Source organism: Myotis daubentonii, chromosome 9, assembly GCF_963259705.1.
Source record: "Myotis daubentonii chromosome 9, mMyoDau2.1, whole genome shotgun sequence".
Lineage (NCBI taxonomy): Eukaryota > Metazoa > Chordata > Mammalia > Chiroptera > Vespertilionidae > Myotis > Myotis daubentonii.
Window position 1 is genome coordinate 40,544,015 of NC_081848.1, and position 12,661 is coordinate 40,556,675.

At 46.0% G+C, this 12,661-nt stretch overlaps 1 protein-coding gene across 1 annotated transcript in view; it reads left to right on the top strand.

Annotated features, from left to right (window-relative positions):
• Positions 1 to 531: 531 nt before the first annotated feature.
• MAP6 (microtubule associated protein 6) overlaps positions 532 to 12,661 on the top strand; it is a 79,500-nt gene continuing 67,370 nt past the window's right edge. The window contains exon 1 of the mRNA XM_059708411.1: positions 532 to 2,129. Within this exon, the coding sequence (XP_059564394.1) occupies positions 1,207 to 2,129 (923 nt within the window). The 5' untranslated portion in view covers positions 532 to 1,206. The remainder of the gene's footprint in view (positions 2,130 to 12,661) is intronic.

A 12,661-nucleotide genomic window follows, 5' to 3' on the forward strand; every position in this document is an offset into this window, starting at 1 on the left:
CTTGGGTCAGGAGGCAGCCAAAATGCGTTCCAATTCAGCCTGGTGACTTTGGCCAACGACAGTAGCTCCCTTTTTAAAAGGTGTCTATCCTCGCCCTGGCTAGTAGCTCAGTTGGTTAGAGTGTCCTCCCAATACACCAAGGTTGCCAGTTCTGTCCAAGTCAGAGCACATGCAAGAATGAACCAATGAATGCATAACTGAGTGGGGCAACAAACTGATGTCTCTCTCTAACTCAAATCAATAATAGTAATAAAAAACCAGGGTCTATCCTGGGACAGACATTTTACTAGGGTTTCCTCCATGTTTTTAAACTTTAACACCGCCCCCTCCCAGCCCCACCCCATGACTGAGGAGCCTGAGCCCCCTTCCCCAAGAGAAGCAACGAGAGTAAGGACAGCAAGTAGTCAGGAGCCTAGGACTTGAACCCACCTAGGCCCGGTTCTGCTGTTGCCAAGGAGCGGAGAAGGGAGGAGCTGCAGGAGGAGGGAGGAGAAAGAGAGAGGGCGAGCTCCCGGCAGCGCGCGCTGACGACAGCAGGTGATTTTTTTTCTGCAGCGCGCGTTCTCCCAGCATCTTTCCTAGGTTTTTTTTTTTTTCCCTGCTGAGCGGCTGAAAAGGGTGGGGCCGCTTTCCTGCAGCAGAGACGGCGACGGCAGCGGCTGCAGCAGCATCTTTGGGAGCCGCGGCAGTCAGCAAGGCTCCGTCTCGCTGGAGGTGATCGCCTCTGAGACCTGCTAGTGGCCGGCGGCGACGGTCCGCCGGCGGGAAGGAGAAGAAAAGACTCCTCCGCGGACGCGGCGGCCACACGGCCCGGCCCTTCCTCTGCGCCATGGCTTAAGCCCGTGGCCACCTCGCCTCGCGTCGCCTGGCTCGGCCGGGGTTTGCGCGCCGCCGCAGCCTCCGGGAGGGGCGCGTCCAGACGTCTACGCCGGGGACTCCGCATCTGTCACCTCCGGTGCCTGCAGCAGGCAGCGTTACCAAGGCCTTTGCAGCCCGTAACCCCGGGACTTTATCTCGGTGAAAGCGTTGCCGCCCGACCTTCCTGGGTGCTATCTGAGGGAGGAGGCCGAGGCACGCAGTCCGCCCAGGAAAAAACGGTGGGAATCAGATCGGCTGGCTGGTCGAGGGCCAAAGGACTGGAGGAAGATTAGAGACTCGCCCTAGTCCCACAGAAAAGAAGGGAGGACCAGCTTTGCAGCTAACATCATGGCGTGGCCGTGCATCACGCGGGCTTGCTGCATCGCCCGCTTCTGGAACCAGCTGGACAAGGCGGACATCGCCGTGCCGCTGGTGTTCACCAAGTACTCGGAGGCCACCGAGCACCCGGGCGCCCCTCCGCAGCCGCCGCCGCCGCAGCAGCAGCAGCCGGCGCAGCCGGCACACGCGCCCCCCTCGGCGCCGGCGGTCGCCATAGAGACTCAGCCGGCCCAGGGCGAGCTGGATGCAGTTGCCCGGGCAACAGGGCCGGCGCCCGGGCCCAGTGGCGAGCGCGAGCCCGCGGCCGCCTCCGGCCGGAGCAGAGTGGGCCCCGGCCCGAGCTCGGGCTCCGGCTCCGGCTCCACCTCCGGCGCGGGCCCCGCGGACTCGGTGATGCGGCAGGACTATCGCGCCTGGAAGGTGCAGCGGCCCGAGCCGAGCTGCCGGCCGCGCAGCGAGTACCAGCCCTCGGACGTGCCCTTCGAGCGCGAGACGCAGTACCAGAAGGACTTCCGCGCCTGGCCGCTGCCGCGCCGCGGGGACCACCCGTGGATCCCCAAGCCCGTGCCGATCCCCGCGGCCTCGCAGGCGGCAGCGCCTGTTCTCGGGACGCCCAAGCGCCGGCCTCCGAGCCAGGAGCGCTGGCCGGTGCAGGTGGCCGCGGAGGCCCCGGAGCGGGCGGCGGCCCCCGGCGGAGCGGGTGTCGTCGGGGCGGGAGAGGCGATGCGCTCGGACGAGCGCTACACGCGCAAGAAGGCCGGGCCGGCCTGGATGCTGCGTCGCGCCGAGGGGCTGGGGCCGGAGCAGACGCCGCTGCCCGCCGCCCAGGCCCAGGTCGCGGGCCCCGAGGGCGGCAGGGGGCGTGCGGCAGCTGACGCCCTCAACAGGCAGATCCGCGAGGAGGTGGCGAGTGCCGTGGGCAGCTCCTACAGGTGAGATGCCGGACACGGCTCCCGCGACGGGGCTGGTCACCCTGACCTTCTACCCAGGACTCACTCTCCACCTCGCAGGCCTCACATTCAGCCTCCCCTCCCAACCCAGACCACACTCTGCCCGACCCTTCCCAGGCACCCTCCCGTGGCTGATTCCTTTCGGCACTTTCTTATGTCTTCCCCAACCTGCCCAGGTCTTCCGCTTGACCATTTCAGCCACCTTTCCCCCATCCCGCCCTACCTCGGGCCCCTCCCTGCCCAACAAAGACCCCTTGCAATTGTTTCACAGGCTGTGCTTCCATTCCGCCCCACCCAGCTTACCCACTGCGCTAGTCTAGATGCGGCCCCTTGCTGACTCAGTCGCCACCCACCAGCCTTCATGCCTTCCCCCAGGGCCCCATTCTTCCAGAAGAATTCTTTCCCAGTGACCAATTGCCCTCTTCCCTAGCCCAATTCGCTTGGCCTTGGAGTCTTCCTTCCCCTCTCTCGGTCCCTGGGAGATACCCAAGCACCACACCCTTTTCTGGATTCCTTCAAAAATCCTTATAGCTCACCCTCCTCCTTCTGCCACTGGGCTTTGAAGTCAGACTCCTTAGGTTTCTTACTGGCTGTGGTACATTGGGCAAGTTTCTTAACCTGTCTGGGCCTCAGGCTCTTATTGGATGTGATTGAGAGGTTGAGAAGTACTCGCTCATTTTTTAATTTAATATCCAACTTATTTTTGAGCACCTACTCTATGCCAGGCATTATGCTAGACATTGTGAGGCTTAACCCAGAGATGATTCAGGGGGGAAATTGTGCCTGGCACATAGTAGATGATTAGTACATTTTGGTCCTCTTCCAGCCTTCTGCAGGATGCTTCATTATTCTGATTTTCACTTTGTAGATATGTCCTACCCAGCCTTCTCTCCTTTCTCCTGTCTCTTTATGTTCTCCAGATGTGTTTCCCATTCTCTTACCACCAAGAACGCCTTTTTTTTTTTTTTTTTTTTTAACACAGTTGAATGCCCTGTAAATGAATGCTTTCAACCAAGGGCATAACCTCTCTCTCTTCCCATTCTTCTAGAATTCTCCCTTTGCTGTAGTCTCAGCCCTTCCAGCCTGCTTTGTCATCCTTCATGCATCCAATATGTATTTTTGAATGCTTAGCTTTTAGTCCTGCCCTTATTTTTCAACCCGAATCAACCAGCTAACAGATCACAGGCATGGAGGTCTCTGGGGAAGCAGATATGCATGATGGATAATTGAATGAAAGGTATCAAAAATGTGGCTTATGGGGTCCTTCATCAATGCCACAGCCAGTTGCCTCCTGCTGGCCAGAGGGTGTGGCCAGGAGGGCTGCAGAAGTAGTGTCTTTTGCCAAGACCCTATGTGCAGCCTCATGTCAGACAGGTCTTTCTCCAGTGAACATAACAAACACTTCTTTACATGCCGAGGAAAGACTAGCACAGTTAACATCCTCTCTGTTAAGACAAAATCAACCCCTCTCCAGGTTTTAACTCTGGAAAGCATTTTCCACTGAGAAGGGGCAGCCACTCTGTTGGCCACTACTCCCTCTTCCTGCATTCCATCTCCCACTTGACATTATTCTCTGGGTTTATTGTTATCTTGACCACACTGGTCCCCAAGGAGCATACCGCTTCCCTCTAAAGCTCTGGGTCATGCAAGGACACGTATCCTTTTCCTTGATTCAGAGTCACCAGGAGGTAACATTTTCACAATGTCTTTATGCTGCTACCAAGAGAGCATCAAAAAGAAAAGAAAGGGTCATAAAAAACAAAGCCAAGATGTAGCTTGTGATTCTGCCATGGCTTTCTCATTTATAGGCCCCACTTCACTCCCTGAGAGCCCTAAAGGTGGCCCAAGATCTCAGATTCCTGGGCTGGCCTCTTTATCTTCCTACTCCCATTCAGTGACCCTGTGGCAGATGGAACCTTAACACCCACCAGGCAGGAACTATCTCTCCTCACTTCCATAGAGTCAATGCCAATCACGAGAGATTCCAGATTCTCAAATCTCCTTGGGTGATTCCACTCAGTTCATATTTCCAAGTTGGTGGGGCTTTCTTTGTCCATGGATAATTGGCCAGACCGTCAGGGAATGACCCACCCTTCAGATACAACTCACTCTAAATATTTTGGCTTGTACCTATGTGCTGTATAGCCTCTTCCCCCCCAAAAACACCTTAACTGTACAGTAAGCATGTCATGCTTTACAATTAGAATTATACACATACTGCAAGTGATTGGATTGAATAGCAGAAGGCTATACTCTTATAGCTGGTGAGAATGCTTATTTTTTTAAATTTTATCTTATTGTTTAAAGTATTACAGATAGTAATACATATGTCTCCTTTTTTTTTCCCCCATTGACCTTCCCCCGGCCTCCCCTACCCCCCAGCACATGCCCTCACCCCCCCCCCCAGTGTCTTGTGTCCATTGGTTATAAGAGAATGCTTATTCTTGATGGCTAAAAAAAAAAATCTGAGCACCTCAAAAATGCTTTTTTCTACTTTGGATCTTCTGTAAAATTTAATTATGCATATGATTCTGGGCAGCATTTCCATTTTGCTGGATAATCAGAATGGTTTTGAATCAGAATGAGTGTTGATGAGAGACATCAATTTCTCTAAGGAACAATTTAACTGCATGACAAATTTGATGTGAAATTTAATATTATTTTTTGCTCCAGAAGAAAAATAAACCAATAATAGGGAAATGCACTTTGGGCGAAAGTAGATATGAAAAATCAGATAATCAATTAATGAAATATACTATAAAGAAAAAATGCCTGGAAATGGTAGGCTTATCTGGAACATTGATTTTCCTTCCCAATTGTCTCACATTCTTTGCTTTGGTATGAATCTGAATATCTGCTGAATTTAAATATGCCCTGTGTCCGCTGTAAAGGAGGCTTACCTTGCCTTAGAAGCCAAGTTGGGCTCCATTTCAATGATAATTTGATTTACAAACCCTTTTCTTCTGCCACTTTACATAAATCATGGTGGTTTACACCATGGTGACTGGCTTATCTCATGGGCTTTACAAAGGACATCTGTCACATGACATCAATGGGAGCAGTTTGCTTAAATAAAGAACACATAATCCATCAGCTTAATATGTTGGTATATAATACAAAATATACATTCAGCATCTAGAGTCATATACATATTAATTAGTTTTACCCTGCAATATACATTCAGTAGATAATATCAAATGTCCTTTGATGCTGTGGTTTTGAGAAACCTTCCCTATTTAACAGTTCATCGAATTCATAACCTACCCACACTAGCCTGAGATTTTTTTGCATTCAGATGGTATCTAAGGTACCTTTAGATTTATTCACAATCATGAAGTTGATTGATTTTTAATGCATTCATTTTACATAGATGATATAAAATTGAGAAGCATTCGTTTGTTATCATTTTTAATGTTAAAGATGTAAAATTGAGAAGCATGTCTTTTACATTTTTAATGTTAAGGATGGATTTCACTGGTGAGCCATTTGTGATTTTAGACCTAGCATTCTAAATTAGAAAATAGATGAGTCAGAAGGAGGGGATTAAAATTCCCCTCTTAGCAACCCATTGCCCTAGCCTTCAGTTAATAGGGATAGATGGGGTAGCAGGTGCTCCCCATAGAAATGCTAATGAAAACTTTTCCTGGAAGAAATCAGCTGAGGCACCAGGAGGTAGATTTAATAAACCAGAGGCAAAATACTTGAAAAATGAGAGTGGTCACAAGGAAATCAGAAAGAAAGGAAGCCTTTAATATCTGCCCAACAGTCTTCCATTAAGGTTAGAGAAAGGCCTGCCTGACTAGGCTTATGCTGTGCAGAATTCCCTATGCCTATAGCACAACTGCCCGTTTTCCGAATTTCTTCCTGGGTATACTTCAAGGCCACTCTTCAATGATGCCTTCCAGATTCTGTCATTCAGAACCAAATTTTCTTTTGTTCCCTTTTTTATATTCTGTACACTTCTCATTGTCTGCTCAGTTATAAAATACTTTTGCCTGTTTCTGCCTACCCCACCAGATAATGAACAATTGAAGGGAAGAAGTATATTTTGTTCATCTCTATATCTCTCATAGCATGACATTGTGCTAGGTGCCATATAGGCTTGTTGAATCCAGTGGCATTTGGTGAAAATTCTCTTCACCTACATATTGATTCATTTCATTCAGTTTCACTTAGTTGAATTTATTTCAGAAAATGACCACCAAGCCCCTGCTATGTATCAGACAGGATGCTGGGGATACCAAATGAATGTCATAACCCATATGGAAGGAAATTGTGTTTTCTTAATCAAAATAAAGTCCAGTTCCTACTAGGTTAGCACTAGGAGTAATGTTCAAATGAAGAAGGGCAGCAAACCTCCCAGACCTGATTCTAGATGCACTCTCATCCAGGGTACTGGCCCTCCACCTGGGCTGCCCGTTGGAATCACCGCAGCACTTTTAAAATGTTGAATCTGATTCAGTTTAAAATTCTGATTCAGTTGTTATGGGGTGTGGCTCGGGCATCTGAATTTCAGAAAAAAACTGTCCCAGGTGATTCTCCTGGGCAATTCAGGTTATGACCTTCTTCCCTACGGAAAGGACCTGAAACGTTAGTCCACAAAAGCATCATTTGGAGAGCTTTCTGAAATGCAGACTCCAGGGCTTCCTCCCCAGACCTGTCGATTCAGCAGTTTGAAATGGAGGCCGAGAACCTACAGTTTAAAAAGTGCTCTAGGTTATTTTGATGCAGGTGAACTTCAGACTTGGAAAACCACTTCTTGGAAAGATTTGCTATCTTTATGGTATTGAGTTTTCCCACATTCAAACATGGTATTCTTGCCATTTAAGTCTTTTATGTCCTTCACTTACATTTTGTAATTTTCTCAAAAAATTCATGCACAGACACAATAGGGTTTAAATTTTATGTTACTATATTTAAGTCTTTAATAATCTAACTGGATTTTACATTTATATTTGGAATGAGGTAAGGAAGCTAATTTTTTCTTTCCCCATACCCTAACGCCCTTTTAAAAAGTTCAAATTTTCCCCACTGATACCTCCACTAATACCTTCTCTTTCACAATAAGGGTCACATATGTTTGCATATATTTCCAAAATCTCTGTTCTAGTCCATTAGCCTGAGCTAATGCCAAACGATCATCTGTTTTTGTCTATGCTATTTTAAATTATTTTTCCACTGTAATGAGTATATTGTTTTACATTTTTCAATTTGTTATTGCTCATGTGCATTAATTTTTGTATGTTAATCTTGTATTCAGCAACTTTACCACACTCTTCAGTTAGTTTTGTCTGTAGAGTCTCTTCAGTTGTCTGTGAAGATAATGTATGTTTTTAGCAAATACCAATTCATTGTCTTCCTTTCCAATATTTATATTTGTGGCGTGTGCATGTGTACGTGCGTGCGTGCATGTGTGTGTGTGTGTGTGTGTTTTGCTGCGCTGATGAGGACATTGGTGTAATTTTGATAGTAGGCGATAAAAAGCATTTTTGTCTTGGGACATGGGAATGCTTCTCAAGTTTTATCATTAAGTATGAGGTTAGCTCTGAGGTTTATATGAGAGAGCTTCATACCAGGTTAAGAAACTACCCTTTATCCTTGTTTACTAGGGGTTTCTAAAAATGTGGATGGCATTGAATTTTATTGAATGCTTTCTCTGCATCACTGAGGTGATCATATGATTTTTCTTTTTAATCTGTTAATAGATTTTTCTGATATTGAGTCATCTTTGCATTTCTAAAATAAACCTTGCTTAGATAAAAATCTATTTTATTATGCTGAATTTGGTTTGCTATTTATTATTTTAAATGTTTGCATACAGGGAGGGGGGTTGGGGGACTGGGTGAAAAAGATGAAGGGATTGAGAAGCACAGATGGGTAGTTACAAAATTGTCATGGGGATGTAAAGTACAGCATAGGAGATATAGTCAGTAATATTGTAATAAATATGTATGGTGCCATTTGGGTACTGGAAATATAGGATGGGGAAACACTGTGTAAAGTGAGGTGTTTTTACTGAGGAATTACCGTGTGCAAAGCATCATTGGTTGACCTTGTGCAGTTAACTCTCAGAGATATAATGCTGCCTGAGACTAACACAAAGAAGAGTGGAGATAACACAATCAATTCTTGGTTGCTTTCTTAGGAAAAATTGGAATCTAATGTATATATGAATTTAAAAAAAGAGTCAAGCCAATGATAGTTCTAAAATCAACAATCACTAAGAATCACTCAGTGTTCCAGACACAAAACTAAAATAATCTAACAAATGTTCACTACGATTAAAGAGCCCCCTCCATATCAGTGCAGCTTGGCTTGACAAACTATGCCAGTTGTATAAATGTAGATAGATGTGCTTATAATTGTCTATTAAATGAGGAAAATTGTAAAATTGTAAGATTGGGCTTGACCAACAAGCTAAAAATCCTCTTAATGTTCACTAAAGATGCTGGTTTTCACCACTAAAAGTAATAATAGTAGCTAATTGAGTACCTACTATGTGCCTGGCAGGCTGGTAGAAACCTTAGATGCATTTTCTCCTGCAAACTCTACAGTAGCCCTGCAAAAATGATACTATTATTTCCCTGCACAGCCCTTCCTCCATGTCATATTAGCATGTATTGTCTCAACTCAGTTTCATTCCAATAAACATTGATTAGTGTCTACTATATATCAGGCTAATTCCTAGTATGACAAAGCAGTCATTGCTCTTGAAGGCTTATGTTTATTCAGCAGAGACCAGTGAAAAGTAATAGGTACTCCAATAAAAAGTTTGTGCACAGAAGAAAGAAGGTTTAAATCTACTTGATTTAAGGGTTATCAGGAAGAGGGTTCAGTAAAGAAGGGACTAGTAGGCTGAATCATCAAAGATGAGTGGGCATTAAATGAGGAAATTGTAAGCAGTTCTGTGCAGGAAAACTTAGAGGTCTCATTGAATGAGAATAGAACGGTTACAGGCAGACGGGGTAAGTAGGCCGGGGCCAGCTCCTTTCCCATATAAGCAAAGGGAAGAAGAGGATTGCGTTTTGGATTTTAGAAAAGGTGACTGCAACAGCAGTGGCAGGTTGGACTGGAGGGGATTAGACTGGGAGCACGGAATCCAGGAAGGACTGAGGTGATGAAGACCTCCAGCAAGGAAAGAATGGAAATAAGCACGGATGGTGCAGAATAAAATAATGTAGTTGCTAATTGAAAGGAAGAGTCTGGGATGCTTCCCAGACTGCATGCTTTGGATATCAGGGGAGATAATCATTCATTGAGCTAGATAGCACAGTTTTGGAGAAGTTGAATTTAAGGTGTCTCTTAAATTCATGGAGATGTTCAGCGGAAAGTGAAACTAGAAACCCACCCTGCCGGTAAGGGTACAAATTGTTCAATCACTTTGTAAAACTCTTTAGCTTTATCTACCCAAGTTAAACATATGCTTGACCCAGAAATTGCACCCCTGAGTATGTGTACCTAACAGAAATACGTGCAGAAGACTTGTACAAGAATGTATATAGCAGCTTTGAATAAAAGCTAAAAAGTAAAACCAGACCAAATGTCCATCAACAATAGGATAGATGAATTGCAGTATTTTCATACAGTGGAATATCACATGGCAGGGTGTGGTAGGTAGACTAATGTTCTCCTCCCTCATCCACATCCTAATTCCTGGACCCTGTGAATATATTATATTATAAAGCAAAAAGGACTTTGCATATATCCATTAAGTTAAGGATCTTGAGGTGGGGTGAGTATCCCAGATTATCCACATGAGTCCACTATAATCAGGGAGATCTTTATGGATGAAAGGGTTAATGTCACAGTGAGGCAGTGTGATAAAGGCTTGGCCAGCCATTATTAGCTTTGATGCCAAAAAGGACACATAAGCCAAGGACTGCCAGGAGCCTCTAAGAAGCTGGAAAAGAGGAGGAAATGGATTCTCCCCTAGAGCCTTCAAAAGGAACATCTTGCTTCTGTTGAAACGTGATTTTAGCCAGTGAGACCCATTTCAGACGCCTTAACTACAGAACTGAAAGACACTTAAGACAATACATGCATGTTGCTTTAAGCCACTTAGTTTGTGGTAATTTGTTACGGCAACTATAGGAAAGTAATATACAGGGTTTCTCAGTCTTGGCACTATTGACGTTTTGCACCATTGTCTGGGGGAGCTGTCCCGTGCCTTGTGAGATGTTTGGCAGCACCCGGCCTCTGTCCACGCCATGCCAGTAGCATTCCCCACCACACCCACCCTGAGAAGTGACAATCAAAAATATTTCCAGACAAAAATAAATAAATTTTTCCAGACAATGCCAAAAGCCACCCCCTGGAGGTGTCTGTCGCAAAATTGTGTCAGGTTGAGAACCACTGTTACAGAGCAATAAAAAAGGAAATCATTGCCCGGCCGGCGTGGTTCAGTGGTTGAGCATCAACCTATGAACCAGGAGGTCACGGTTTGATTCCCAGTCAGGGCACATGGCTGGGTTGTGGGCTCGATCCCCAGTGTGGGGCGTGCAGGAGGCAGCCAATCAATGATTCTCTCTCATCATTAATGCTTCTCTCTCTCTCTCTCCATTCCTCTCCGAAATCAATAAAAGTTTTTAAGAAAAAAAAGGAAATTACTGCAATATCAATAATATGGATAGATCTCCATGATGATGAAAGAAACCCGTTACAGCTCACTTAATGATTCCATTTTGTGAATTTCAAAAATAGCAAAAGTAGTTGATGGTAATAGAAATCAAAAGAGTGGTGGTCTCCAGGGTGGGTGGGTAATTGGCTGAGAAGGAGCATGAGGGAACCTTCTGAGATGTTGGAAATGTTTTATAACTTGATCTGGGTGGTTAATTGTTAAATTAAGATTTATGGACTTTTCTATGTATGTTATATTTCAACCAAAAGTAAAAAACAAAATAAAACTAAGTGAATGGAGATATAGGTTTGATGCTCAGGAGAAAGGGAAGAACAGAAAGATATATATGGATACTGAGCTGTCAGTGCGGGTCAGACCCATAGGTGTCAGAGTGGCTGGAGAGTAAAGAGGGAGCAGAAGAGAAGGCCAGAGCCCAGCAAGTGCCCACATATCAGGGCTGGGCAGAAGAAGAATCAAGGATGGACCTTTGGTGTCTGTGTGTCTGAGAGCAAGAGCATAGGCCTCACCATTGTCCCACTTCCACCTCCCTGCCTCTGGTCTTGTGCATACCTGCAGGAACTACCCCACGTGTACTCCTGTCTGTTCTCTCCTCGCATAGTTCATTGTCACTGTGTATTTGTTTTCCAACTGAATGAAGAGGGTTTTGCAGGACCAAGCTGGTGCAACCATTTATGGTGGGAAAATTGGGCCCAGGCTCTTAGCCACAAAACCCACCGTAAGTGCCTTCCTGAATCACTGCCTCCTCCACTGTGCTGTTCCCTGTGGTCACTGTCTGTTTCGTACAGTGACTTCAAAAAGTTGGCCCACGTTGTGGCATATCCTAGAGTGCATTTTTACAATCTTTTTAGCCCCTAAGAATTGTTCTCTATTAAACTGTAAAGATAGACAATGGCAGAATGCGAAAGGGCAGAATGTGAGAGAAGAGAGACATAATTAAGTTTCAACCTTGTTTTTATTTGTGGAGTCCTTACTCTGTGCCAATTGCTTTAACATATTTTTCCTTCCCCATTTAGCCTTCATAATGGCCTTTTAAAGTAAACAGCTCTCTCTTTAAAGTTGAGTCTGGGAGGTCTGGGGACTGAGGTCACATAACCAGCCAGTGGCCGAGCTGGCTCAGAAACCTGGTTCTCTTCATTCCAAACTCCAGCTGTGTCTTACTTGTGAGCCCACATGGACCCCTTCCCTGTCCCTCAGTTCAACATGTCATTCCTGGGAGGGCTACTGTGTGTCTCCCCACCCCACCCTTCATGTCTTTGTGGTTCCAGCTCTCCTAAGCCAGGCCATTCTCCTTCACCAGCCTGTTTCTGCAGTGGAGAGGGGTAGGTGGTCTCACCACTCCTTATTCTGAATTCTCCATGGATCCCCTTCCTCTCCAGTGCAAGACCCAGGCACGGTGCCTCAAAGTTTTCCAGGGCCTAACCTCTCAGGTGCTTCCAGCGTCTTGCCCGCTGCTCCTCACTCACACCTGATGCTCTTTCCTGGGGGTTCTCAGTTCTGGTTTCACATTGAAGTCAGGGGGCCTCAGCAGGTGACACAGCCCGATGGCAGCCTGAGCTGGGCCTTGACAGGCCCCACGTGGAACTCCTGCTGGATGCTGCTCACATTTTCCTCCCCTCCCCTCCTCCTCTCCTCTTTCTAAATTCTTCCTATCCTTCGGGGCTTTTAGTCCATTGTGAAAGAAGCTTATACTATAAAAGCATGGCATTGGGTTGGCTTTATTGGATTATAATATCATCATAACAATGCAGTGGGCTTAATATTATTTTTATTCCAAGTTCAATGCAGCGTCTTAAGAGCATGCAGTGGCTGGAGCTACGGGCTCTAAGGAGTTAGAGTGCCGAGCACATGATTCCGCTCACAGGAGCTGCCGTCTTGT